The sequence below is a fragment of the Mangifera indica genome, chromosome 19, assembly GCF_011075055.1.
Source record: "Mangifera indica cultivar Alphonso chromosome 19, CATAS_Mindica_2.1, whole genome shotgun sequence".
Taxonomy (NCBI): domain Eukaryota; kingdom Viridiplantae; phylum Streptophyta; class Magnoliopsida; order Sapindales; family Anacardiaceae; genus Mangifera; species Mangifera indica.
In genome coordinates, this window is record NC_058155.1 from 9,917,759 (window position 1) to 9,942,001 (window position 24,243).

The 24,243-nt window shown below is 34.9% G+C and overlaps 3 protein-coding genes across 5 annotated transcripts; all 3 read right to left on the bottom strand.

The window, feature by feature from the left end:
• Nucleotides 1-710: 710 nt before the first annotated feature.
• Nucleotides 711-13,976, bottom strand: LOC123203184 (alpha-glucan water dikinase 2). Its single transcript, XM_044619408.1, is given in 33 exon segments — nucleotides 711-1,127; nucleotides 1,959-2,074; nucleotides 2,249-2,341; nucleotides 2,424-2,597; nucleotides 2,730-2,828; nucleotides 3,060-3,170; nucleotides 3,250-3,375; nucleotides 3,843-3,972; nucleotides 4,052-4,155; nucleotides 4,312-4,525; nucleotides 4,653-4,759; nucleotides 4,889-5,065; nucleotides 5,243-5,326; nucleotides 5,452-5,604; nucleotides 5,687-5,746; nucleotides 5,922-5,975; nucleotides 6,069-6,131; nucleotides 6,791-6,976; nucleotides 7,413-7,502; nucleotides 7,587-7,749; nucleotides 8,765-8,899; nucleotides 9,126-9,214; nucleotides 10,099-10,230; nucleotides 10,377-10,402; nucleotides 10,405-10,462; nucleotides 10,591-10,701; nucleotides 11,248-11,562; nucleotides 12,372-12,525; nucleotides 12,622-12,713; nucleotides 12,830-12,890; nucleotides 12,978-13,087; nucleotides 13,171-13,248; nucleotides 13,363-13,976. Coding segments are annotated over 32 exon segments (3,864 nt in total). The 5' UTR covers nucleotides 13,243-13,248; nucleotides 13,363-13,976; the 3' UTR covers nucleotides 711-922.
• A 167-nt stretch (nucleotides 13,977-14,143) lies between these two features.
• On the bottom strand, nucleotides 14,144-16,749 carry LOC123203185 (transcription initiation factor IIA subunit 2). Its single transcript, XM_044619409.1, has 4 exons — nucleotides 16,632-16,749; nucleotides 16,362-16,502; nucleotides 16,223-16,273; nucleotides 14,144-14,686 (listed from the first exon to the last, which is right to left on the bottom strand). Exons 2-4 carry the CDS (start codon nucleotides 16,488-16,490, stop codon nucleotides 14,546-14,548), a joined length of 321 nt encoding a protein of 106 aa, XP_044475344.1. The 5' UTR covers nucleotides 16,491-16,502; nucleotides 16,632-16,749; the 3' UTR covers nucleotides 14,144-14,545.
• A 3,091-nt stretch (nucleotides 16,750-19,840) lies between these two features.
• On the bottom strand, nucleotides 19,841-24,189 carry LOC123203737 (probable rhamnogalacturonate lyase B). 3 transcript variants are annotated; one of them, XM_044620197.1, is made up of 14 exons: nucleotides 23,907-24,189; nucleotides 23,597-23,718; nucleotides 23,155-23,214; nucleotides 22,953-23,072; nucleotides 22,752-22,871; nucleotides 22,527-22,668; nucleotides 22,190-22,360; nucleotides 21,851-22,006; nucleotides 21,654-21,760; nucleotides 21,485-21,575; nucleotides 21,062-21,360; nucleotides 20,804-20,920; nucleotides 20,549-20,675; nucleotides 19,841-20,323 (listed from the first exon to the last, which is right to left on the bottom strand). In XM_044620197.1, the coding sequence occupies exons 1-14, from the start codon at nucleotides 24,036-24,038 to the stop codon at nucleotides 20,084-20,086; spliced, it is 2,004 nt and encodes a 667-aa protein (XP_044476132.1). In that variant the 5' UTR covers nucleotides 24,039-24,189; the 3' UTR covers nucleotides 19,841-20,083. The 3 variants fall into 3 exon arrangements, with proteins under 3 accessions (XP_044476132.1, XP_044476131.1, XP_044476133.1); XM_044620196.1 differs by having other exon boundaries at nucleotides 20,804-20,923; XM_044620198.1 differs by having other exon boundaries at nucleotides 20,804-20,923; nucleotides 23,155-23,234; nucleotides 23,907-24,114.
• Between the last annotated feature and the right edge of the window lie 54 nt (nucleotides 24,190-24,243).

Consider the following 24,243-nt stretch of genomic DNA (forward strand, 5'->3'; position numbering starts at 1 on the left):
GCATTCCAAACTTGATATTAGTATTAAAAACCCAAACATCCACCTATGAACAGTTAAAATTAATTAAACTAGTTAAGTTCTAGAGGTAAAATTATTATATAATTAGTAATATATTAAAAATAATAAAATATTACCTATTTTTCAATAAGTTTAGAAAACTAACAATTTTCTCTCTCGATTAAACTTTGAAAAGTTATATTTTTTTCTTTTTTCTCCAGTGACCAAATTCTTGTTGAGATCACCTTCACCTATTCTTCTCCCTCTATCGTCGACAAGGCCGATGATGAAGAAACCCTGATGCACAACATGAAGCTGATGATGAATTAAAACCCTTGGATGACAAAAGCGCACAACTTATTCCTATTCGATGGAATCACACCTTATTTCTCTTCGTCCGAAGTCAACTCAACGGAAGCAGCACTGATTTCTTGTCGTCTAGAGCTAATCGACGAAGACAAAAATGGACTTCGATTCAATGATTTGACTTATTCGTCCTTCATCATTGATAAAAGAGAGAGAATGATGAGATGAAGATAGTCTCAGCCGAGTTTGATTACTGGAGAAGGAAGGAAAAAACTGAAACCTTAAGGAGAAAATGTAACATTTCAAAGTTTAATCCTAAAAGAAATTGTTAGTTTTCTAAACTTAGAGGAGAAATAAATAACATTAACTAATTCTATTAATTTTAATCACTTATGGATAGATATTTAAGTTTTTAATACTTAATAAATATCAATTTAGAAATACACCAAACTTTGGTAGGAAAAAATCCATTGGCCCTTGTCTAAAATGCATAGAAATGCAACAAGCAGAAAGTCTTCTAGACACGTAAAAAGTAAACAAGAGTCAAGTCAAACTACCTTCGTCGCGACTTTCCACTTTTCTAGTGCCAATGGACCTCATTACCACACCCTCGTTTATTCTAAATTTGTGGCCTTGCTTGAACTACATAAATAACTCTATCTTTAACCACTCCTTCAATGTCCTGGGGACAACCATAAAGGTTTTCTATGATTTTTCCTGCCTCGGCGATTCTTGCAAAGAGTAGTAGTTGGAAAGCTTTATCAACTATCAGTGGGTCGCAGGAGTAGTCGAGCACCACCCTCTCCTGTTCATCCATTGCTACACTGCAACATGTTTGGAGGACAAATTAGACAGGATCTTTGTAGGATTATGTGAAACTTACTGCAAATGCCTAGCGGACCCAAAAAAAAAAAAAAGAAAAAAACTTGCTTTTGGATTATGCAAACAATGCTCTACGGGACCTGACAGCTAATGATCCTGTATTCAATCTCACAAGCAGTAACAAGTCATTTGCATTCCAAAGCATTACCACTAATAATATTAACCTTGCTGATAACCTAGGTTGAAATGTAATCCGCACCATGAAATAAACCTTTATACTGCCATTAGCAGCAACATAAAGGTTGGCTGAATTTACAATATGATAAAAGTAAATAGCATTGGAATTTTGTCCTTTAATGAATTTTTGGAGTTCAGGGGCTTTTTTGTCAATTTTGAGAGTTTTCCAGCCAGAAATCAGAAGTTAGGGGTCTCATAGTAATTGTGATGTAAAAACAGTTATCAGTTGGAGGGGAAATTTTTGTATAAAGAGGAGAGGGGAGGGGAAAAGAGTTCAGAGAACTAAATTTATGAAGCGATGACAGAGAGAGGTTTCCTTATCTCTGTAATTCCTTGATTGTAATCAATAAGAATTGAATTGATTCCTTTCCAGATTAATTCCAATCTGATTGAGTGTTGAAATTGTTGTTGAGTAGTTAGAATTGTATCTCTATACCATGCCAATCTGATTCATCATAGATAGGCTCAAATTCATGCAGTCTTAAGGCCCTTAGAAACTATGCAATACCTAGATGACTTTCTAATGTTTATTGTTTGAGTAAAGATGACTGGTATATACCAAAACAAAAACTGAACATTTGAACTCCACAACCAACCTGTCATAAAGCCCAGCGCCTGCATATTTTTCAAGATCCTCACCATTTGAATCTGATCTGAATATAATTGATGGCTTGCTGTATAACCCAATCAGCTTGCTTGGATAACCAGTAACCTGAAAGGGAAGATTCATATATCTATCTTAGCAAGGTAAATGAAGGCATATGATTTGCTTTGTGTTTTAGCTTCCTATGATTTTACTGAAGTAGAAATTTAGGCGAGGGAGTAGCCCATTTCAGAGGGATATTGTGCGCTTCTTCATATAAATTTAAAGAGAAATCTGCCTTACAATAGGAGATTTTAGATTGTTCTTTTTGGCAATAAAGCTCATAGCTCGGCCAGGATAGGCACCCACCAAAGTCTCCCCTAAGCCTTTCACAATCTGTTTCCCCACCAAGAAAAGAAATAAGAAGTATGTCATTACAATCATTAATGCTAAAAAGAAGGGGCAAAAATTGAATTACTTCTGTATATATCTCTGAGTTATCCCCTGATAAGGGATTCTTTGTGTGAATAACAAAAGAATAATCCCCACGGATAATTTCTTGAATCAGTATAGCCATGCAAAGGTTATTATGATATAAATTAGCTTTCCTGCAACTAATAAATGCTCTTTCATTCCACTTTGAAGCCCAAACCTGCAAAGAATAAAGAAGATGCAATACCTTTACAAAAGGGATCGATGCCATTGTCCATATAAGTTGTTTTATCATATTGACTCAAAATACACTTATCGTCCAATATATAGCACGGGTGCTTAACATTAATACCTTCTTTATCGCTCGCCAAGCAAGATTCCACCTCTCTTCGCCTTGATCACCAGGCCAGGGCATACCTGAACTTCTCATTTTGCATCTAAGCTCATGGATCTACCAACAAGTTCACTCTCGTTTAATATAATAATAAAAATATATATATTTGCACACACACATTGGGAAAAAATTGTTATAAGGATGTATTGCAAAAACTAGTAAACATGGACAGCGTTGATACTAGGAAAACTGGGAAAAAGAGATGACAAATGAACATACTACAATTCAATAATAGAAAGGTAGATTTAGTAGTTTCCAATAATAAATTTAATGAACGATCGGAACTACCAAAGATGATGGAGCACTCATTTGTTGAACAGCTTCTTGTATTGCTTGGACTTTGGAAAGGTCACCACCATTTACATATTTGTAGAAATAGGAAATCTTGTTTGCAATGTCCTACACCATCAAAATTTAGTCGTGTATGAATATTCAGGATCAAGGAGAGCAGTAATTTCCCAAAATAAGAGAACAGTACCTTATTGACATTTTCCAACAAAACATTCTCAAATGCTCCAAATGGTATGGCAACTGACATAGGAATCTTAATCCATGATGGGACCCTTCCTCTTAAAAATCTGATATTGCAAGATTTTGCACCAACCTATGCAATAGAAAGATGAATATAGTCACATACTTTTGTTTCACTATACCAGATTTCCAATAAGAAACATGCAGCAAAAAATAATTTCTAATTTGACTGATTTCCAATTACTTTCTCTTTTGAGAAAATATTTGTGATTTTCACACACAATCAAAAAAACAAAAGGAAAATTTTAGACGACTGTGAAGCAGTTCAATGCCCTACTTCCACTGAGCATCATTGGTTTTACAATGACTTTATATTTCAAAACTTTGCTTGTGATGCAACTGGTACATTACAAATAAAACTTGAAGTGAAGAATATCATCAGCAACCAATATCATCAACAAATAATCAAGAACAAAAACACCTAAAAGATTGTTTAAGCAAATTGTCTGCTACAAGCCTAAACACACCAAGTAGATAAGAAAATCAGTCCTTCCAAAACAAGCAATATAAAAAATTAATGATCATGATCAATGAATTTACCATCTCATTGGTGAATTCATCAACTGAAATGGCATATTTGCCACAAAAATTTTTCTTTTTAAGGTTGGCTCCTCCAGGAATGGTCAGCATGATAAAAGAATTATGAGATAGGTCAGAGCTACTCATGTCACTGCAAGAGAATAGAAATAGTGAATTTTCATGGTATGTTGGTAGAAAGGATTACAAATTGAGCAATTTGAGTGGCCTACTGAATGATCAAATCTGTGTACTTTGGTTGTATAGATATCACTTTTCCTTCCTTTAACATGAGGTTTCTCAAAATATTCTGATCAAAGCATGTCGCAAAGCATACCTGTCATACAACCCTGTTAATTATCATGTGTTGATCTTCTTACTTTATAAGCATTTATAATTGTTTTCAGTATCAATATATATGATGAAAGCATTCCCGTCTTGGTTAAACAGGAATTTATCATGAAATTTCAGTAAGTGAGGTGAATGAATATGCCTTATTATTTCTTGCCCTGATTGAGACATGAGATAGAACATCTGGCATATCAGGTGTCAACACTGCAACAACACCTTCAGGAATCTCCTCTTCTCCATTTACTCTATGTGCAATAATAACAGTAGGCTTTCTGTAAACTCTGTTCTGTGTAGTGATTAACTCATTAACACAATTTATAAAACCACACACTTCCACTGGGCTAATGACCTGCCAACTGCCAGACACTAACCTTAGCATGTTAAAATTCAATCCGTAGTAAACACATTAGACGTTTAATGAAAAAAAATTAAAAACATTTAAGAACTGATAATACAACATGAATGGGAAAATTCAGGGATTACCAGCCCAAATTTGCAACTTTTCGAACAACAGGTTCAAAATAGTTAATGAGCATTGATAGAACAGCTGATGGTGTTGCCCTGATCAATTCCTCAGTAAAAGTGTCAATCTGGTAACCAAACCAAAAGCATATAAAAGTAACTCATCCCATAAGTTAACTTAAGAAAACTTGAAACAGTAAGCTTACTACATGTTGACTTCTATCAAGCTAAATATTGCTCAAAAAATAGTTACATACCGCAGATTTTTCAATGCCAAGCAAAATACCAAGATATTTCACACTAGGTTGGATCTTCTTCTGGTAATTCTGAGACCTCTCAACAAGTACTAATTGCAATCTGTCAAGAATAGCCTTTGCTTGTAATGCCCACTGAACATCATTGGTTTTATATGATTCACAGACACGGTGCCAGTCCTTTGGAAGAACATAACAACAAATATAGCAATTTATTAAGCTTTTTGCCACGAGATGAAATAACTCATAAAAATAGAATCAAAGTGAAAAATATATTCAAACAGAATCAAAACAGCTAGGTACATCACATCAATTGCAACAGATTAGAGAAGCTTTGAAGCTAAAGGATAGCCATACCTTCGTGCAGAAAATAAGATCTTCGTTATTGACCATTGATAGACATACATTTTCAAGCACCAGGGAAATGAAGAGCATGATTTCCTGTTTCACAATGACCAAAAAGAAGGGCAAAAACAACATTGTTAACAACACAATGAAATTTATTCATTAGACATATACCCAAGCATTCTTATTGAAGAAAGGAAAAAAGATAAAAAATTATATACTGGTGGATGAGAAAAGTTGAGATGTTTGAGCCCCCTTTCCATCGTTGTTCTAACAGTTGAAGTTAGAGAAATGTCGAGGAAGAGTAAGTCTCTTGCTCTCGCATGAGCTGTGCACAAAATAGGGTGAAGCTCAATGCGAGATTCCAGTAATTTCTGCAGCGGTAAATTAAACAATATAAAGACACTTCTTCCATTAAAATACAATAAAACAAAAATCTGCAACAAAAAGCACAACCTCCATCAGCGGACCAATTTTCTCATCATGAATGTGTTCCCTGATAAACTTCAAGCACTCCTATCATTTGACAACAAGTAACATAAGTTATTCTCATTGATCTATGAATAATGTACACAGACCTATGCACATGCCAATGTATTTACACATTTCTTGAAATCCCCAAGGAACAATAACAGCACAAGCAAAATTTTTGACAAATAAACTTAGTTGAAATCCAAGAGACAGATAATACCTGTAACTTTAGAGATAAACCACCAAAATTACCAACTCCAACTGAAACATGACCCTAAAATACCAACAGGTAAAAGGTGATCTTGACAATAAGAAACTCAAAATGGATAATCAATAAAGGTCAGTTGATCAAAATCAAAGTGCCTACCTTGGAGGAGGAACTCAAACAAGTTTCAATAGCACATTCAAGATCAGCACCTGAATGAACAGCCTGTGCAATGGTCATTCAATATATAATTAATTTAAATTTACAATAAAAAATAGACATTCTAATGGCATAATGCACTTTGTTCTAGTTGGATATGTTATCATGCACAGCCAGTCTGCAATAAAGTACTCAGGCTTTCAAACATAAATTTAGAGTGTAAACAAGGTTTAGCTTCACTTGTAAAGAAAACCCATATATCAAAATATCGTGCTTGTAACCATCTACAAACAGACATCTTCTCCAAATAGTATTGCCAGACTCAGGCTTTCAAATATAATATAATTTCCTTTTTTTTAAATTTCCAAAAAGAAATAGATATACTGGACACCAATAGTGCGATTACAATATGATGTATAAAGAGGAGAATAGATTGTGAGGATTTGAGGAAGCCAATGTAAACTATCACTATATCTTGACCTTCGTGCTCCTCAAAGTATTCTTTGTATTTGAATCATATGAGGCAAAAGAAATTCAAGAATTCAGCAAGGATAATGTCTTTAAATTAGTTTTACTGCCTCATTACTATGTCAGCGATCATGTACAAACACTAGCTAGTAGAATATGCAGATTTGGAGTTGGAACTACCCTTTAAATCAATATCAGCAAACAAATATCAGTGAAGAAGCAAGAAATTGGTGTCATCTCCGTAAAGTATTTAATACCTTTAGCGTCTTCAAGTACATTGTCAGGTCACAGATGAGACCCTCCTTAACATTAGTTGTGAATCGAGGCTCTGAGACGATTGGACGGTCATAACTTGCAAGCTTTTGTTTTGTGAGACCATGAGTATTTAATGTTTTCCAATAAGCATCTATTTTGAAACCACATCTCACATAATCTAAGAGGGCCTGTCACAAAATAAATCATTATTGAAGTCAAATATCTTGTATTTAGTTGTCAGACCTGTCCTTTCCATCCAGTTACATGTAATATGAACAGGTTTCAATCTTCACTCATATTGTTTGCTTCCGACTTGGGTCAACTTCCTTAAAACATCAAAATCATATTAAAAATTAGTACAAATTGACTCAACACCAACAAGAAATAACTAATACCGTAAGGGGCCTAAAACATCTGCAATACATAATTCCTTTTTGACTGGATTACCTAGAGACTAATAACCCTGTCCATGGATTCCCAGTAATATATTTACTTTCTATATTGAAATCCAAGTACATATATGAACTAATTCCAATGCAGATATTGACCACTTGATCTTTTTATGTGGATTTAGAAGCAACCCAATTCTTTTAAGAAGTGTTTTGTCTAACATAGTTCCATTACCTCACAAATTATTACATCATCAGGGCTAGTATTGTTGTGCAACTTTTGGTGCCACTCCTCCATCATGCCAGTCTTGCAATCATTATTTCTCTGATGGTAAAAAATTAGGAAAACTTAAGTTTGGAAGTCAGATGAACATGAAACTAATTATGTAAAATGTTCAGTTAAAAATACCTGAATCACAAGTATTTCATCACGAATTCTCTGCCCAACATCACCATGACCTCCATGACCAACAAATGCCATTATAAGTCTCACAATTTCTCGATCATTTGGCCGGCTCAAATATATTTTTTGCAGTAAATTGGTGAACCTGTCTTGAGCTTCACTAATTTCACTGCAAGCATAGAACTAAATCAATATTATCTGAAAAAAGTGCAAATCAACTCTCAAGTCAAAGATAATTTTCATACCTACGGTAGTTTTATTACTTTGGAAAAACTCAAGCACATAAAAAGGAAATAAGTATAATAAGATTAACATGAAGTATGGAAGAGAGAAAGGTTGAACATATGAATTAATCTGACATAATAAGCCTAAATATAGTAACAATTCTATCTAGGGCAATAAAATTTATCTAATTTAATTGACTGAATATTGTTATTTGTATTTGAGTAATTCCCAAAGTGTTTTGCTGAGACTTCCCTATCAACTTGCACACCACAGAAGATGAAGATCCAATTTGTCCTTGAGTAGCTTTCTTTTACTTTCCAACAAAACAGAATATCTAATTTAAAAATTGGACACTAGTACTCATAAAACCATATTCAAATTTCCGCAAACTCCTCAGGAAATGAGCAGATACTAACTTAACCATGATCTATGAGTAATTTTATTTATCAGAAAGAGATCTGCGAGTAATTGAGGTCAGTCACGGTCTTGCTAAGTTGTTGCATAGAAGCCCTTTTTGTTAAGATCTAAAGGATAGAATTGTAACATGATTCTACATGTTTAAAGCTTGAAAAATGGGGACAGAATCAGTCATAATATCAATATTTTAACCAAACAATAAGATTATGCGTACTCACTTCGAGTACACAAATGGGTACAAATTTGATATGTGTCATCATGTAATTAAGTGATTTTGAATTAATGATAAAATATCATCCAATCATGTAATGACATACATAAGTGTATACCCATTTGTGTACTTAAAATGGGTATACATAGTATTGCTCTTAACCAAATAATTAAAAAGGTAAGAACCTCAATCAATTATGTTGCTCAAAATTTTGTTACTTTCCAACCCTCAAGTAGACAAGGATGTGAAGAAGAATGCATTACAACCATTAAAGAGTCAAGATGCATAAAAAAGTTTTTGATTAAAAAAAAAAAAGAAAATTAGCTTTTACCGAGGTTTCACATTGTAATTCTTGTTCCAAGTGAGATGTCTGCATGCCATGAATCTCAACCAAACCAAAACACCAATGAGCCCCAGCTCTCCCTCACCTTTACAACGTTCTATCAACTCTGTCGCAATATTGTACCTGCATCAGCGAAGGAAACTAACATATGTTTGGTGATGGGACCATTTTGCAGGAAACAAGTACAAACATTGTATGGTTATCCTATGAAGTCAAATCTTAACTTTACAGTCTTCTTCAGGCCATATAAACAGAATCAGATACAAAATGATGCTATACAATGGATTTACCCAGAACAAAAATACCTCAAGTTAATTATGGTGTCCTTTACTTCCTGGTAAAACCTTACCTGTGCATTAATGATCTCTCAGCTTCTTTTTCTCTTAAAGAAATTTCATCAAGTAACCATTTTACAATTCCTTTTCCATTCCCATCAACCTGAAAAAAATATTCTTCAATGTCTTACTGTTATCATTTGCATTAACAACTTCACAATTGAAAAGTTGCAAATACCAGAATACTGTGACATAGGCTAAAAGATAAAGTGCAATAGAAGCATCTCATTGGTGAATTAACCAATGTATAGAAAGAAGCATTAAATCTTCACAACACTTATAGCTGTAATATCAACCAAAAATTAACATTTAGGGATTTTGTTGCCTCTCATCATTACAGAGTATTAAAGAAGAAGAGATGAACCTATTTTTAAAATTATTCCAGTCAGGGACAAATTAAGGAAAGCTTTCACATATGTTATTAGGAAATTGGCTTGAGATAGGCCCTTCTTGGGATCCACAATCCATTAATTAAATTCAGGTAAGCAAATAAAGGGTGTGTTAGACTTAAGAAACAATGGCTATTTTTCCTTAAGCCAAAGATTTTAATATTAGTTGTTATTCATAAGACAGACATATGTAACACAACTCACTTCTATAGTAATGGGGATGGGACAGATGCATGTTTGATCATCTGATGTAGGTTTTCTACAGTATGGCTAATGAGAGCACAGAGCAAAGGAAAAATTTTTCTATCTACTTAGATAGGTTTTATGCCACTTAAAACAAAATATCAATAGAGTAGACATGGAGGCTAACAGTAGGTTAATAGAGATAGACATAGTCCATAAAAGCTATGGCCAGGCAAGCATTTCAAAATTAGATTCATGTGAAAATTTTTATTTTTTAAATTTTACATGTACATTAGATTCGTGCATCTGCAAGAACAAAAGGAACCACATCACATTAGTTAAATTTCTAAAGTGCATTGACCTGGGAATTATATAAGCGACAATTAAAGAAGAGTAAATATAAAAAAAAAATTACCTTTCTATGTGGATCCATTGGGTGCAACATTGCAAAGAAGTTTGTCCCATTGTTTTTTATCCAAGAACCACCCGACCAAATCACAAACTGAATACCAGCAAATTTCTTCTTCTGCAAATTAATATCCACAATCTTTTTTTTTTTTTATTGGTGTTTGTCAGTGTTGGGAGATGCGGTGCTTAATTAATACAAAGAAATGGGGTATAGAGACACTAAAAAAGAAGAGTGAGAGAACAAGTGCATGAAGTATTATTAAAAAGTTTGTTTGTGTCGATTACCTGAAAGGATCCTTCTCCAGTTGATATGTCTGACATGCTCCAGCAACCATTTTTGATTTTTCAGGTAATATGTCAGATGAAGGGGCCTGCAATGAGTGAAGAAGATGAACACGAATAAACTAATATTCAAATAACTAAGGCTAAACAACTTTTTATGCTCAATTCACACGTTTTTCAGATGCATATCCTACAAAATCAGGTTAAAGTTACTTACCAACCATTCCTCTGGAGACAACTTTGATAAACCCCAGTGAAGAACTGTTGCACCCTTCATGTTCACAGCAACCAGAATGTGATAGTCACTGCAAGCAATTTTTGACAGGACCTGTAGATAGCAAAGAACTACACAGCAATCAATGAGAAATGGACTTTTAAGATAATAATCAGATTGTGTAGGATTGTACTAAATTTATTTGGAAACTTGAGGGTAAAGTCAGAACTTGTCCATTAGGAAATTCACAACTTCCGTCATATACAACTGAAAACTATTACTAACTATATATTTCATCTAATAAACAAAATCAGTTCCAGGCAAAAAGGGAGAAGATCCTTTCAGAAGCACAAAATACTATACCATAAACCTCATTTTTGTTGGCTATTAACTTGTTGATCATAAAAAATGATATATTTTTGGATTTTTTATTCCAAGCTGAAAAGCAAGCTTTTCAAATACGCTTAAATTTGAATATCTTCAAGTAGATGAAATTGAGGTTCCTAGAGTTAAAAGGGAAAACATGCACATTTTAAAGTGTAGTCAAACAACAAAAGATATCTCCTTCCTTTAAAAATTATGTAAAGTATTTTAGAAGCCACACCAACACCTAATCTATTTGAATGTAACAGAAATTCCTTATCACAAAAAAATACGAACTGCTATTTCATAGTTGCCACATAGATAATTTTGTCGTGAGATCACACTATTGCCTCCAACAAATTTCTCCACAAGATCAGAAAAAGTTGACACTGGAACAGTGGAGCTTTTGGCATGTCCCTCAGAAAGCTTTGGCAACCACATTTCAACATTTGGTCTCCTGCAAGAAGAGGGTGGTACTTCATATCTGAATTGTTCTCTACTGTCGGACACTGTCTTTGCACATGTAGTGATACAACTACTTTGCAAATCATTCAAGGAAATTCCCTTCAACAGTTGACTTTGAAGCTCTCTCAAAGCATCATTAAAATCTTGCTGCATCAAGTTACAGCATAAAAAAAAATCAATACCAACTGAACAGACATTTCTCCAATGATGAATCAGAGTTCTAAATGATCTCTGAATCCAATGTACAAAAATTTAGTAGGGGTTTGGTTGCAAATAATAGGCATAAATTCACAAGATTACTGCCTTCTAAATCAATCAACCATAAACACAGGTAATCTATCTGATATAACACACCTGCACATCCTAGGCTAACAGATTGCTACTAAGCATCAGGCTGCTAAGTGGAAAGCAAATGTCTAGTTAAATGCAAACACTAAAAAACGTTTGGGAGTATACAAAAGATGGTGGAATGAATCACTGATTGAAACAAGCCATGTACTTAAAAACACATCCCTGGTAGCTTCACTGCTATGGAAATAAATTAAAAAAAAAAAAGATGGTATTCAAATTTATGAAGACATAAGGCAAAGTTCAGGGCAGGGGCAGCATGCAGAAGAAGGATTCCCTTTTTCCAATTTAATGTGTGAACCAAAATACTACTCTACTCTCACACTGTTATGATAAGACAATGATATGGTGCAAATTTACAGTTAAGTTTTCCTTGACAATACAAAAAGAATTGTGTTAATTCTGAATAAAAAGAAAAACAAAGAAAAATTCTAGCTTCCTGTAGAAACAGTAAGAGAGTCGAGACAATGTCAAGGGTTTCCAAATTCAATTAAGAGTTTGGTCTACCCCTTGGCACAATATGATCCAATAAAAACTATAGGAGCAGAATTTGTGAGCCATCACAGTAATTTACCATGTGAATCTTGTATGTAGGAGATATATATCACCTGTTGTTGTTGTTGCGAGCTTTGTGGCCTGCCCTTACTTTCCCAGATTTGAAATGCTTTGCGCTCTATTAAATCCTTTGGTATGGGAGGATGGCAAGTATTTGCATCACTCTCAGGTATCTTGATATGAAAATTCCCATGGTTTAATCTTAACCTAAAATGCAGGTAAAAGATTTCAAAAACGTTCAACATGCTCAAATACCCAATTCATCTAATATAAAAGCTATGCTGATTAAATAACAAGCACGACCATCTGTCATGACTGCCATCCTTCAAAACAAATTCAATGGCGTGTATCTTGGGATCCCGTAACTCAACAGTGACTACATATGCTTCTCCATTCTACAAATTAAATTGATGTTTCATGGTAAAAGTTATTTATGAACCTTATTCTGAAAAGCCAAAAAAACACATAACATCCAAATAAGGAGAAAATAAAATGCAGAATAAAGACAGACCTTTAGAAATGGTGTTTGCAATGCACCTTGCTTAGGATGCTCAGCGGGGATAAACCAGCTCCTGTATAAGGAAGTGAAAATTCTAAAAAATTTATTGAGTGTGCAAATCAGTTGTAAATTGAAATATAGATTGTGATTCTGGTTTTACGTGTTTCCATGGTAAAGAAAACCCCAGTGGAGAATCCAAGTCCGCCTACAATTCTTAAGTTGAATTTCAACTCTTACATTGCGCATAGTTGAAGATCCAGACACATTTATCTAAGGACTCAAAAAATACAAAAATTAAAAAAAGGACACTAAGTGTAAGGGAGCTCAAAATGGAGGACTATTGAATTTACTACCTGAAGCTTCATCCCTTCCACCAGCTCAAAATGATGGACTCGAGGAATCTGCTTGTCGTTAGAGGTAGCCATTTAAAACTGTTTGTGAACAACAGTTGATTAAAAAAGACACTCAGTGTAAGGGAGCAGGAGAGATCAATAAAGAAAAAGGGCAAAAAAAAAAAAAAAAAGAGAGAAGAAAGGGTTTCTTACAAGGGAACGTGGGAATCTGCAAGAAATGAAATGCCATTCGAAGGTGGAATCCACGAATAATATTGGAGGAATTAGATTCTTTCCCGACCTTCAACCAATAAGATCGCATTTGTGAATAAAAATTTGATTCCAACCGATAAAAAGGTGCCATATTCGAAATCACCATTGACGATAGGAATTGCAGAGGACAAGAAGTAAAAACGGATAAACAAAGACGCGCGCCCTCTATTCGCAAAGGCACTTTAAATTTTTGCAACGGGGGAGGGACATGTAGCGTTCGCTAATACAAGAGCCACTTGGGAACGGTGGCTTAAAGGTGCGTTTGAAGCAATTATCCATAAACATCGGCAACTTGAAGTATCTGATAAATTATTTTCGGTAGTTATTAGCGCGCGTTGGTCCGGACGGTTGAAGTTGCCACCTCACTCTCCCCTTCATTTAACCATTCACGCCTTAGCCACGAAGAATAATTTGAGTGACAAAAATTTTAAAAAGAAGTTCTATAGATGAGAAGAAAGATTAAAATCTCTTTCAACAATAATTTAAAATCTTAAATTAAACTTTTGATGGATCACTAGACCCAAAATTTTACCCTTTCTTTGATAAGATCGATTCAACCTCCAAACAATGATCCTATTCATGTAAAATTTCCTCCTTAAACAAAATTCATAAAAAATGACACAATCAAGAGCATCTTATCCAAAAGCACCCGGAATAGGTGCATCATCCAAAGGACAAAGTGTACCGCAAAATTTTTGGGGTCAAAAGGCCACAATTCTCGTGTTATTGACAATATACATAAAATTTTTTTATTTCTCTGACTACCCTGTTACATCAAGAAGAAGGTAGAATGCCTCCTAAAATTCATAGATTATTGCAGAATGTACTGTGTCAGCACGAAGAAATACCAATTATAACATATATTCATAGTTTCCATGATTTGCCACGGATATTCATAGCTAATCTTCATTATCTTTACTTGAAATATAAAGGAAGAACCAAGCAAAATCATCTAATAAGCATGTAGCAGCCTCAATGTATCATCACATAACTCCAGTAGCAACGGCTGATGGGCTTTACAATATATGTTCAATCTCCCATAATTGCCAGCTCCTCCCTGAAATTAGATTAATTCCCAGTTTCTTCCTTACACTGCCACCGGCAGACACCAATCTTCTAAAAATCATTGTGACAGTAGTTTTGAGTCGCATGCCACTATTTTCACCCTACCAACAATTTCCTGAGTATCTTCACTTTTGAACAGAGCATTTTGCAAGATGAAGGTCCAAACATTGTCGCAGAACCTGTAGGTGTGCAGATGTCCCTGTACAATATAGAAATATAAAAGTCAACAAACTCGGTTTTGAAGATAAAAAGCTAAATGAGTTAGGTGGGTGAGAACCCAGGTTATTATTTTCTACCAATCGAAACGAAAATCACTTCACAAAGGGCCTGTCCCTCATTCAAACAGAACACTTACGAATAAAAGCAACAAAATATAAGCACATTATGCTCACCACCAAGCACATGCACACATGCACACATACAGTATTTGTGAAGTATGAAAAATAGAAGTAAAAGCTAAATGGCTGAAGGTGAATTCCAGAAACTAGGAACACCCTCATGTTAAGATCAATCATGATTCACTATGATACCCTCATGATCAGATGCATAACATGAGTTGACAAACTAAGACAATTGTTTTCCTTTCTTGAAGTGCAGGGTAACAATCACCAAATAGAAATTTTACAACAGTAAAAGCTAAATGGCTGAAGGTGAATTCCAGAAACCAGGAACACCCTCATGTTAAGATCAATCATGATTCACTATGATACCCTCGTGATCAGATGCATAACATGAGCTGACAAACTAAGACAATTGTTTTCCTTTCTTGAAGTGCAGGGAAACAATCACCAAATAGAAATTTTACAACAGTTTCATAAGTTCATAACACATGAAGGACTTACAGGTGAAAAACCACCACAACAGAAATTTGACAGTCACAGAGATTAAAGATTATATTATAATTTCCTCATTAATAAATTTGAGCATTAAAATCATTGATTTAGAGTATATACATAGATTTCACAAATATGCTAGAATCATTTATCAAGAAGTTTATAGCTCCTATGCAACTTCTTGAGCATTTGCCTAACTCATCACCAGCTGCAGATATGTGCAAGTTCACATTTACCATTCTACCAGCACTAATACTGTAATTGATGCATCTTCCCAGCAGTAGGCATGGCAAGCAATATATTCCTTTGAATGTTCATGTTCATGTAGCTAAAACTCCTTTGCACCAAGTTAAATGCATACTTTCATACTCTAGTCTGGAGGAAAACTATTCCCTCAATATTTGGAATAGCATACAAGACCATGTATCAATGAAAATTAGCAAACACCTCCCAAATTCCATAACTAATCTGATGGAATAAAATTTAATGCTATTAGAAGTAGGAAAATTCAGATTCTACAACCACTTTGGTAAGATCAGCATGCATTTTCTTTCTACATGATATAAATATATATTATATCTATCCTCACAATCAACAGACTTGTGGGCATTATTATCACTCGTCATCTCCACCCATGTAATTATATACAGCACTTGGGAAATACTTAAACTGCAGACTTTCTATCAGATCTCAAAAGATATAATAATAAAAAAAAAACCCAACGAACTTAAAGATCAACTACATCTTGCATCATTGCAGGTACAATAGAATGTGATTTCTAGCATAAAATACTTACACGCCAATAATTTCATCAACATGCCGACAAAAAATATGAAACAAAATATCAAGAAACTGAAAAGTATTTCTATTCAAAATAAATAAACTTTAAGTAAAATCACTACCTTAATGGAGAGCTTGCTCTTCACTTGAGTTTCCAGTGCTTCGGTCATTGACTACAAAGACCCAAAGAAATAATAATAATATTAAGAATAACCAAAAACATTCACACAGCGCCATTTATACAGAATAGTATGACCGTACCTTATCGAACTGCACAAGGACCTGGATAGCCAGCTCGGGACTAAGCGTACCGTTTTGAACCATCTCATCCAAAGTCTCAGTCAAGCACATCCCGATCGTCGACCTCCGGTACAGCTCAAACGTCGCCATTCCGCACGTGATCTGTCAATAGAATCCACATTTAAGTCAAGATTTGGGTTCTTAATTGTAAAAAAAAAAAATTGAAAAAAGAGAGCGAGAATCTGAAATATCAACGAGATAATGAGAATCGAAGGGAGAAATTGAAGTTACTAAATAGAGGTGACGTGTGTGGAGGAGAAATGGTTGAGCTTTGGTTTAACGTTTGCAGTGAACAAATTTTTGGGCGGAGAGAATTGGGGGCCTTTTATACCCTAGTTTTTGTAGATGAAGGTATATATAGTCGCGACAGATTTGGGAGGCTCCGAAAAGACTTTTATGTCCTCACGTAACATACCATGTACCACTGTGTCCATACCATGCCTCTAGAGTCTGGACGTGATAAAGTGGTCCAAACATGGCCCATTAAGTATGCACCTATTACTAGGCCAAAAGTTTTTTTACCACCAAAGTTTTGTTATGTTTCAAGTTCTATCCATAGGATTTGGCAATCCTAAAATCTCACCCAAGACCAACTATCATTAAAAAGTAAAATTATCATTTTATCAATAATATTAAAATATATATAATTTTTTCTCTTTTTTCTTAGATTTTAAAAACTCACATTTCACCTCTAACCTCAAACTTTGAAAAATAATTTTTCTCTCCAAATCTCTAGGGTTTATTGCAAACTTCTAATAATGACGACGAGAGTAGCAAATCGATTTCAATGTCAACTGGCCTTCTATTTGTCCCTCTCTTATATCATCAATGACACCAGATGAAAGCCAACGAAGCCCTAACGGTGACAAAATGCAAAGATGAAAAGGTTTTGTCAAATCAACTCCGAATAGTGAGAATTTGTTGATTCAACTTCAAATCTGGACCACCATCAATGAAGACCTATTCTCTGGCCACAAATGCAATGAATTCTCATCGTCTAGAGCCAATTCAACAAAGTTTATGTAAATTAGGGCTTCGTCAACCTTCATCTAGTGTTGGCGGCGACAATAGAAGGAGGTGCACAAAAGTTTGGTTGACATCAGAACCCATTGGCTTCAACCATTGCTATTGCCAAAAGTTTGCAGTAAACCTTAAAGATTTGGGGAAAAAAAAGTTACTTTTCAAAGTTTAAAATTAGGGTGAAACATGAGTTCTCAAAATTTGAGAAAAAATAAATAAAATTATATATATTTTAATATTATCAATAAAATAACGATTTTACCCTTAATCTCAATAGAAAATTTTAATATTAATTAGTTCATGAGTGAAATTTTAAGTTTTTTAAACCTTATAAATATAACTTTAAAAACACATTAAAACTTGGGTTGGCCCTAATTACTATTTTGCTTTCATTTCGATTGGCAAAGCAAGCTAATCACAAATAAAATAAGAAAATTTTTCCATCCCAATTCTCAAAAACAAAAGGTTAAAATTGTTGAAAAATTAGGAGTCAAAATTACTATTTCCCACCCAAGGTTTCTTAAAACGACACTTTCTTATCTTTAAGTTTGAAAATTTAGATTTCCTACTTATTAAAGGATATGATGACTTTATATTTCATTTTCAATGCTATTGTTGGAGTGATAGGTACATGCTTCTTAGTACTAATTCATTTGAAATTAACATGATCCAATGCTAAAAAACTTGGTGGGAACATAAACTTTATAATGTTTTAATTTGACCGTAATCGTTCCAGTCAACAAGTTAATATCGACTGAATTGATTCTTGAGTCCCACATCCATTCATACTAGTAGCCACCATCTCCAAGAACCAATCAATCACTTTCCCTCCTCTCACATCCGTGATCATTGCCCTCCACACCACATTTGTTTTTGAAAAATCTGCCAGCAGCCCCTCACACTTAACTCAAATCATGCCCTTACCTTGTGATTTGTTGTCAACAAAATTAAACTCAAAAATTGCCACAAAATCAAATCAACAATGCCTTAGTATTTTACATGCTCAATAATTCTTCTAAAAAATTGCACAAGGGTGTTTTTATCTTTCATTGATTTTATAGTTAAAGTTTACTGATTATACAAACAGAATTGGTTAACAGGTGGGAATATTGAATTGTCCAACTTAAATGTGGTGACATGTTGTTTTGTCAAACTTTGGGTGTGAAACAGTCATTTGGCCTAATATAATATATTGAATTAACTTGCTATGGCCTAGACCAGACGCTCATTGAGAAATTATTTGATCCCTAATTCAACTCTAAGGTATGGGTGAAGTAAATTAATAGGTGTAATTGACATCCCTAATGTCTCTTTGATTTGACTGAAGAGATAAAATGTGATTTCACAAATAAACAAACTGAAATAACTGACAGCGGCCACGTAGAGAGCAGCCCACACGTGTTAAACCGGCTAATGTTTCCTTGAGTGATTATAGATTTCAAAGCATAAAAAATGGAGGATCGTGCAAGATCTTCTTCGTCACCAATCGCCATCAACCACCACCGAAACCAAGAGAAAGAAAGAAATGTCACGCATTGAGGCAGATTGTCTATACTTGACAACTTCACTGAAGGAGTATTTTCTCGACTTCAAAGCCTTCTTCGTTGGTCTGGTATGAATACATTATGTATATAGTTTTTAACTTTGCTTTATAGTGTATGATCAATGTATATGTAAGTTTAGTTGAATGGCCTGCTTTAAAGTTGCATTTTTGTTTGATTGAAAAAAAAAAAACCAATCAAAATGGGTGCAGGCAAAGAAGTTGACAGCCAGAAGTGAGAAGGAAGCAACCGAAGCTGATCTGCTGACTGCCAAGATGCAAATTGAAGCTGCCGATGAAGCAGAGGATACCAAGAAGAGATTTCATAAATCTATGTAAATTCTTCACTTAACAACCTTCTTTCTGTAGCAATGAAATTATTCTGAACATAATTTTCATAGCTACATTTATATCTAGTTGTCCACTCAATAAAGAAAATCTTGGTTAATTGTTATTCCTGCCTTAGGGTAACTTCTGATGGGTCATAGTCCATTTTAAATCCCACTAGATTCTATAGTCTGAGTAGCAAATAAGGCTGAGATTTGACTGTGTCATAATTGGATTTCTGTTCTCTGCCACTCAGTTTGACAAGTTAACCAATTTTTTACTTTGCCAGGAGAAGTCAGTATAATCTCCAATCGAAATAATCCTTAAGATTAGCTTAATCCTTTTTGTACATTTTATATTTTCTTCAAGTTACATTGTCTCTTGATATATTTCCATTTTTGGATGCATGAAACTAGTGTGGGAGATTGCATACTTGGTTAATTTTCACATTTATTGTTGCTCATAGTTCTTTGTTGATACACAAGTAGAGATAATAAATACTTCAGATTTCAATTTCTCTAAAAGAAAAAGCAGCTAAATTTACATTTTAGAATTAGCAGGTGGGAGCCTTTTTAAGCGAATATAGTCATACATAATCCACTCAAAAGGGCCGGTGCTTATTGCTTGTGTCAAAAAGATGGTATTATCCCCAGCCACAAGCTGAGCCACTGGTACATTTAACACAAGTTTCACCCTTCAGTAACAATTTTCAAAGAATAAACAATACGTTTATAATTTGATGAATAATTTGTAGTGGTATTTTCTGAGAAAAAGGAAAAAATTATGGTTGGTGGAATTAGAAGTCAGGAGGGCCTTCTAAACGAATATAATCATACATGATCCCTTGGAAAGCGGTGGTGCTCTGAGTTTGCGTTAATAAAATTGTATTATTTCCTTGAAGAAGCTGAGCCCCTGGCAAATCCACATTGAACAACCAGTAAAGCCCGTATATTCCATGCCTTGCAATTGTGTTCTCCTTCCCTATTATTCCAGTCGAAAACAGGGCAGGTTTTAACAAAGGATCGTTAATCCGGACCTGGAATGAACAAATGTATCATATTTTAGGAAGAAAAATGTATAAATTTTCATGGAAAAAGAATTTACAGGAATACCCAATTTTAAGTATTCAATTAAGTATACAAATTATGTGGATAGTTGACCGATTTTGAATTAAGGATAAAATAACATGTAATTACATAATGACATATCATCTGGATACTCAAAACTGGGTATATGTAGCAATAATTTAAAGTTTCAATACCTGCAAGTTAGATGCATGGGCACTAGCTAAGGCCAATCGCAGTTTATATGTTGCACTGGTGTTTACATTGTCTAGTTTAAAAATGATTTGCCATGTTGTTGCTTCATATGTTACATTGTCTTTTTTCCTGCAATGCAATTACCATTCTGATTTAAGCTTCTGATAACAAGCATTTTTCACCGTATATAGGGTACTAACATAAAGTATAATGATGTAGGAGATCAAGATAAAAAATAATAAAAGGAATAACTGGACCTTGTAACCTGCGCGAAAAACCAATCTTTAGAATAGTTGCTATGGTCGACAGTGTAGGTCAAATCTCCATCAGGATATAACTCTGCATATCTCTCCCATAGTCCATACTGTCTATACCTGCTAAGAAAATTCACAGAGATTCTGAATCATGTTATAAAACATAAAGTTGCGATATTGACACAAATATTATCAAGATCACCCAATTCGATATTACAAAGAATGATTGACATATAATTTGTTGATGTACTTAGGATTAACCTGTCAGAATGATTGACATATAATTTGTTGATGTACTTAGGATTCGGATCCGGAACAAAGAATTCAGCAGCAGAGCGATCGGGAATCCCGATTTCCCACAATGTTGGTCCATCTCTTGGGGGTTCATATACAAGATCACCCAATTCGATATTACAATTTTCGGTTATGGTTATGTTAGCATCATATCTGTAATCTCCAATAAAACCAGGGACTGTTGCATAAAGACTATAGTTGCCAGTTCTTATATTGTTAATGGAGAAATTGCCATTTTCATCTGCTCTGGTCCAGAATTGATAACCCTGACAAAGAAATAGCACTTAATCTGTAAGCGGTTATATGAAAAGAACCCAATTTAGTTTCAATTAGGCTTTTTGTATGCTGATACTCAAAATTGGTATCAAAGTACTAAAGAATTGACACTACCTTGCATTCTCTTTGCCAAGATCCAGCCTCCCCCGGAAGTGCCAAGCCCACGTGAGCGCCATATGCGGGTTTCGATTCATGACTGGCACACCTGAAGCACGTGTAATTATTTACTCAGAGGATTTAGGATTTAGGGTTTAGGATGAATTATTGGGATCACTGTAGATACCTATCCTGGACTAGTAATCTACCACTGACACTGCCCCGTTGTTCAAATTTTGGAAAATCTTCCGAAGCTGGGAAATCATAGGGCCAGTTTTGAACTTGATTCATCATCTGAAGAAAAGCTTGTATTAGCCATTGCCCATAAGTGGATTGCCCAGTTAAAATGGTTATTCAGATGACATTTGATTTCTCTATACCAACCTGCTGTTTAGCATCCTTCCACAGCTGAAGTGGATCATCCCCTTCCAAGAAAGAATTAACATAGATAAAAATAGGGCCAAAAACTTTCTTCCATGGTTCACCTTTTTTAAATCTGAGTACCAGATCCTCTCCTGAATAATGAACACTGTGAAATAGCTGATGAAAATATATTAATCAAAATTAACATTAGAGGTAAAAATCACAACTCCTGTTATAAACTTCTTGCATTCAGCATGTATATTTTTCACATTCATTAATCTGCCCATGAACATTGACCTCAACAAACCAGGATTCAACACTGGGTGATCAGCAAAAAAAAAAGCAAAAAGTTTAAGTTACCGCAAGAGTAGTCGGGCCGACGTGAGATGTCAGAAACTGTTTGAGTGGTCCAGCCGACCGAGACTCCATACTTGGTGATATTTGCCAAAATCCGACCGACGGGTTGTTTGAGATCCAGCCATGTACCCAAATATCTTGGCTCCTACATGAGTACTCATACTTATCATCCACCTGAAATTGAAACTACTTATTGAAGTCACATGGATCAACCCAGAATGATTCCATAAAATATGAAAAATCCAAAAACGTTTTGCTTAGACATCTGCATTTTTTTTGGGGGTTCAATGTAATTTAAGGTTTCCTTTGTGATGAATGGAGGTAGAGACTGTAAGTATACCTCCCCTTTAAATTCTGGTTCCACAGGATTTACGAGAAGAACAGCCTCTGGATATGCCAATTCTTGGCCTCTTTCTGGTAATCGGTCTTCAGGGAGGGGCATGAATCTTTGCCTGTCGTCTGCTATGGCCATGTAGTGAAAGCTGTGCATTCAAATTAGATTCTTTTTACCTTATGTTTTGCTTGAAATCATCTGGTAACAAGAATTTAACAGAACTTTATTTACTTGTCTTGATTGAGTTTGAAAGCCATCCTGATATTGTCTATGTTGAAAGGAGGCCAATCGTCTAAGTGTTCAAAAATGGCATAAGTGTAAAAGCCTGAAGAACCGCGAAGCATTATGAACCTGTACAATGATTCCCATTATATTTAAAGGTAAGATTAGGTATTCAACAATATATATTAATTCGGGGGAGAAAAGAAAAACCTTTTGTCGATATTTAAAGGTACGACCTGCCCTTCAAGGGAGGAATTCCAAATCCTGGAAAATGAGAGCTCCACCTGCTCCTCCCTTTCCACTACCACTGTAAAATTTGTGGCTTCGATCCTGCATTGCAATCGGTTTGATGAGAAAAAAACTTAATAAATTGGCTTGACGAGAGAATTCCAGCCGATAACGGAATAGGTACCTATCAAGTACTCCCTTTGTTCCTTTGGTTCCTTCCTCACTCCAGACCAGGTCCCAGTAACTGCCCATAAAAAGACGGCCCTGTTATTAATTTTCGATTAATATCTAAACATAGGAAGGTGCAAGCTAGGAGATATTCATTTGAATTGCTGGCCTAAAAGTTCCTGTGTCACATTATTAATGTCACTGTTAAGACCTAAGAGCATTTTGTAGTACTCTTTCGGGGCCAAAAAGACATAAAATAGAAAGTTAATATAATATCTCTCAATCTATCATGGTTTTACTTTTGGGTTTTGTAACCCAAAATATATGTTCATATGCTATTTCACCAATGTTATCTTAATATTTTAAACAATGTGAGATACGCATACAAACCCAATATCCGAGATGGGATTTGTCTAAAGGTGTGACAACTCTCTCATAAAGATTTATGGCCAACGTACCCTCTATCAATTTCAGGATTACGAACTTCAAGCAAGTTATCCATGCCGCGAAATTTTATTCCAGTGACAATGCCCTGAGGATTTGATATTGTGACTTGGAGTATTTCATTATCCATCACAACCTGCAATGAGTATGTCTCTTGGTAATGTCACATGGCACAACGGGCAAAGTATGATTCCAGAACACAGAGGTACCCACAAAACAGGGAATTAACATAGAATATTTTTGTAGCTTTTTCCATAAAGCCATTTTCCTTTAAAGTTAGAAAAGGACGTAATTATAATAACAGCAAAGAAGAAGAAAACTTACATATTTATCTTGAATTTGTAACCTCACTGCTTGAGATGATACAACCAAAAGAAACAATAAAGAAAAGGACAGCGGCCGGGGATGGGGATGGGGCTGGGGCTGGGGCTGGAGCCGGGCCCTTGCCATCTTCATAAACTTGTTTGCAATTATGACAAGCCAATTCAGGCTCTCGTGAAGCAGTGATTAAATTCTGGAAATGAAGAGAAAGATATCAGTCCAGACTGCAATGCAGGCGTGAACTTTTGGAGAATAAAATTTAGACACGAAAGTATGTAGACATGTGCATAGGGAAATGCCCTTGTAGGGATCTTTTTAGCTTATTGGTTTACTTCAACTA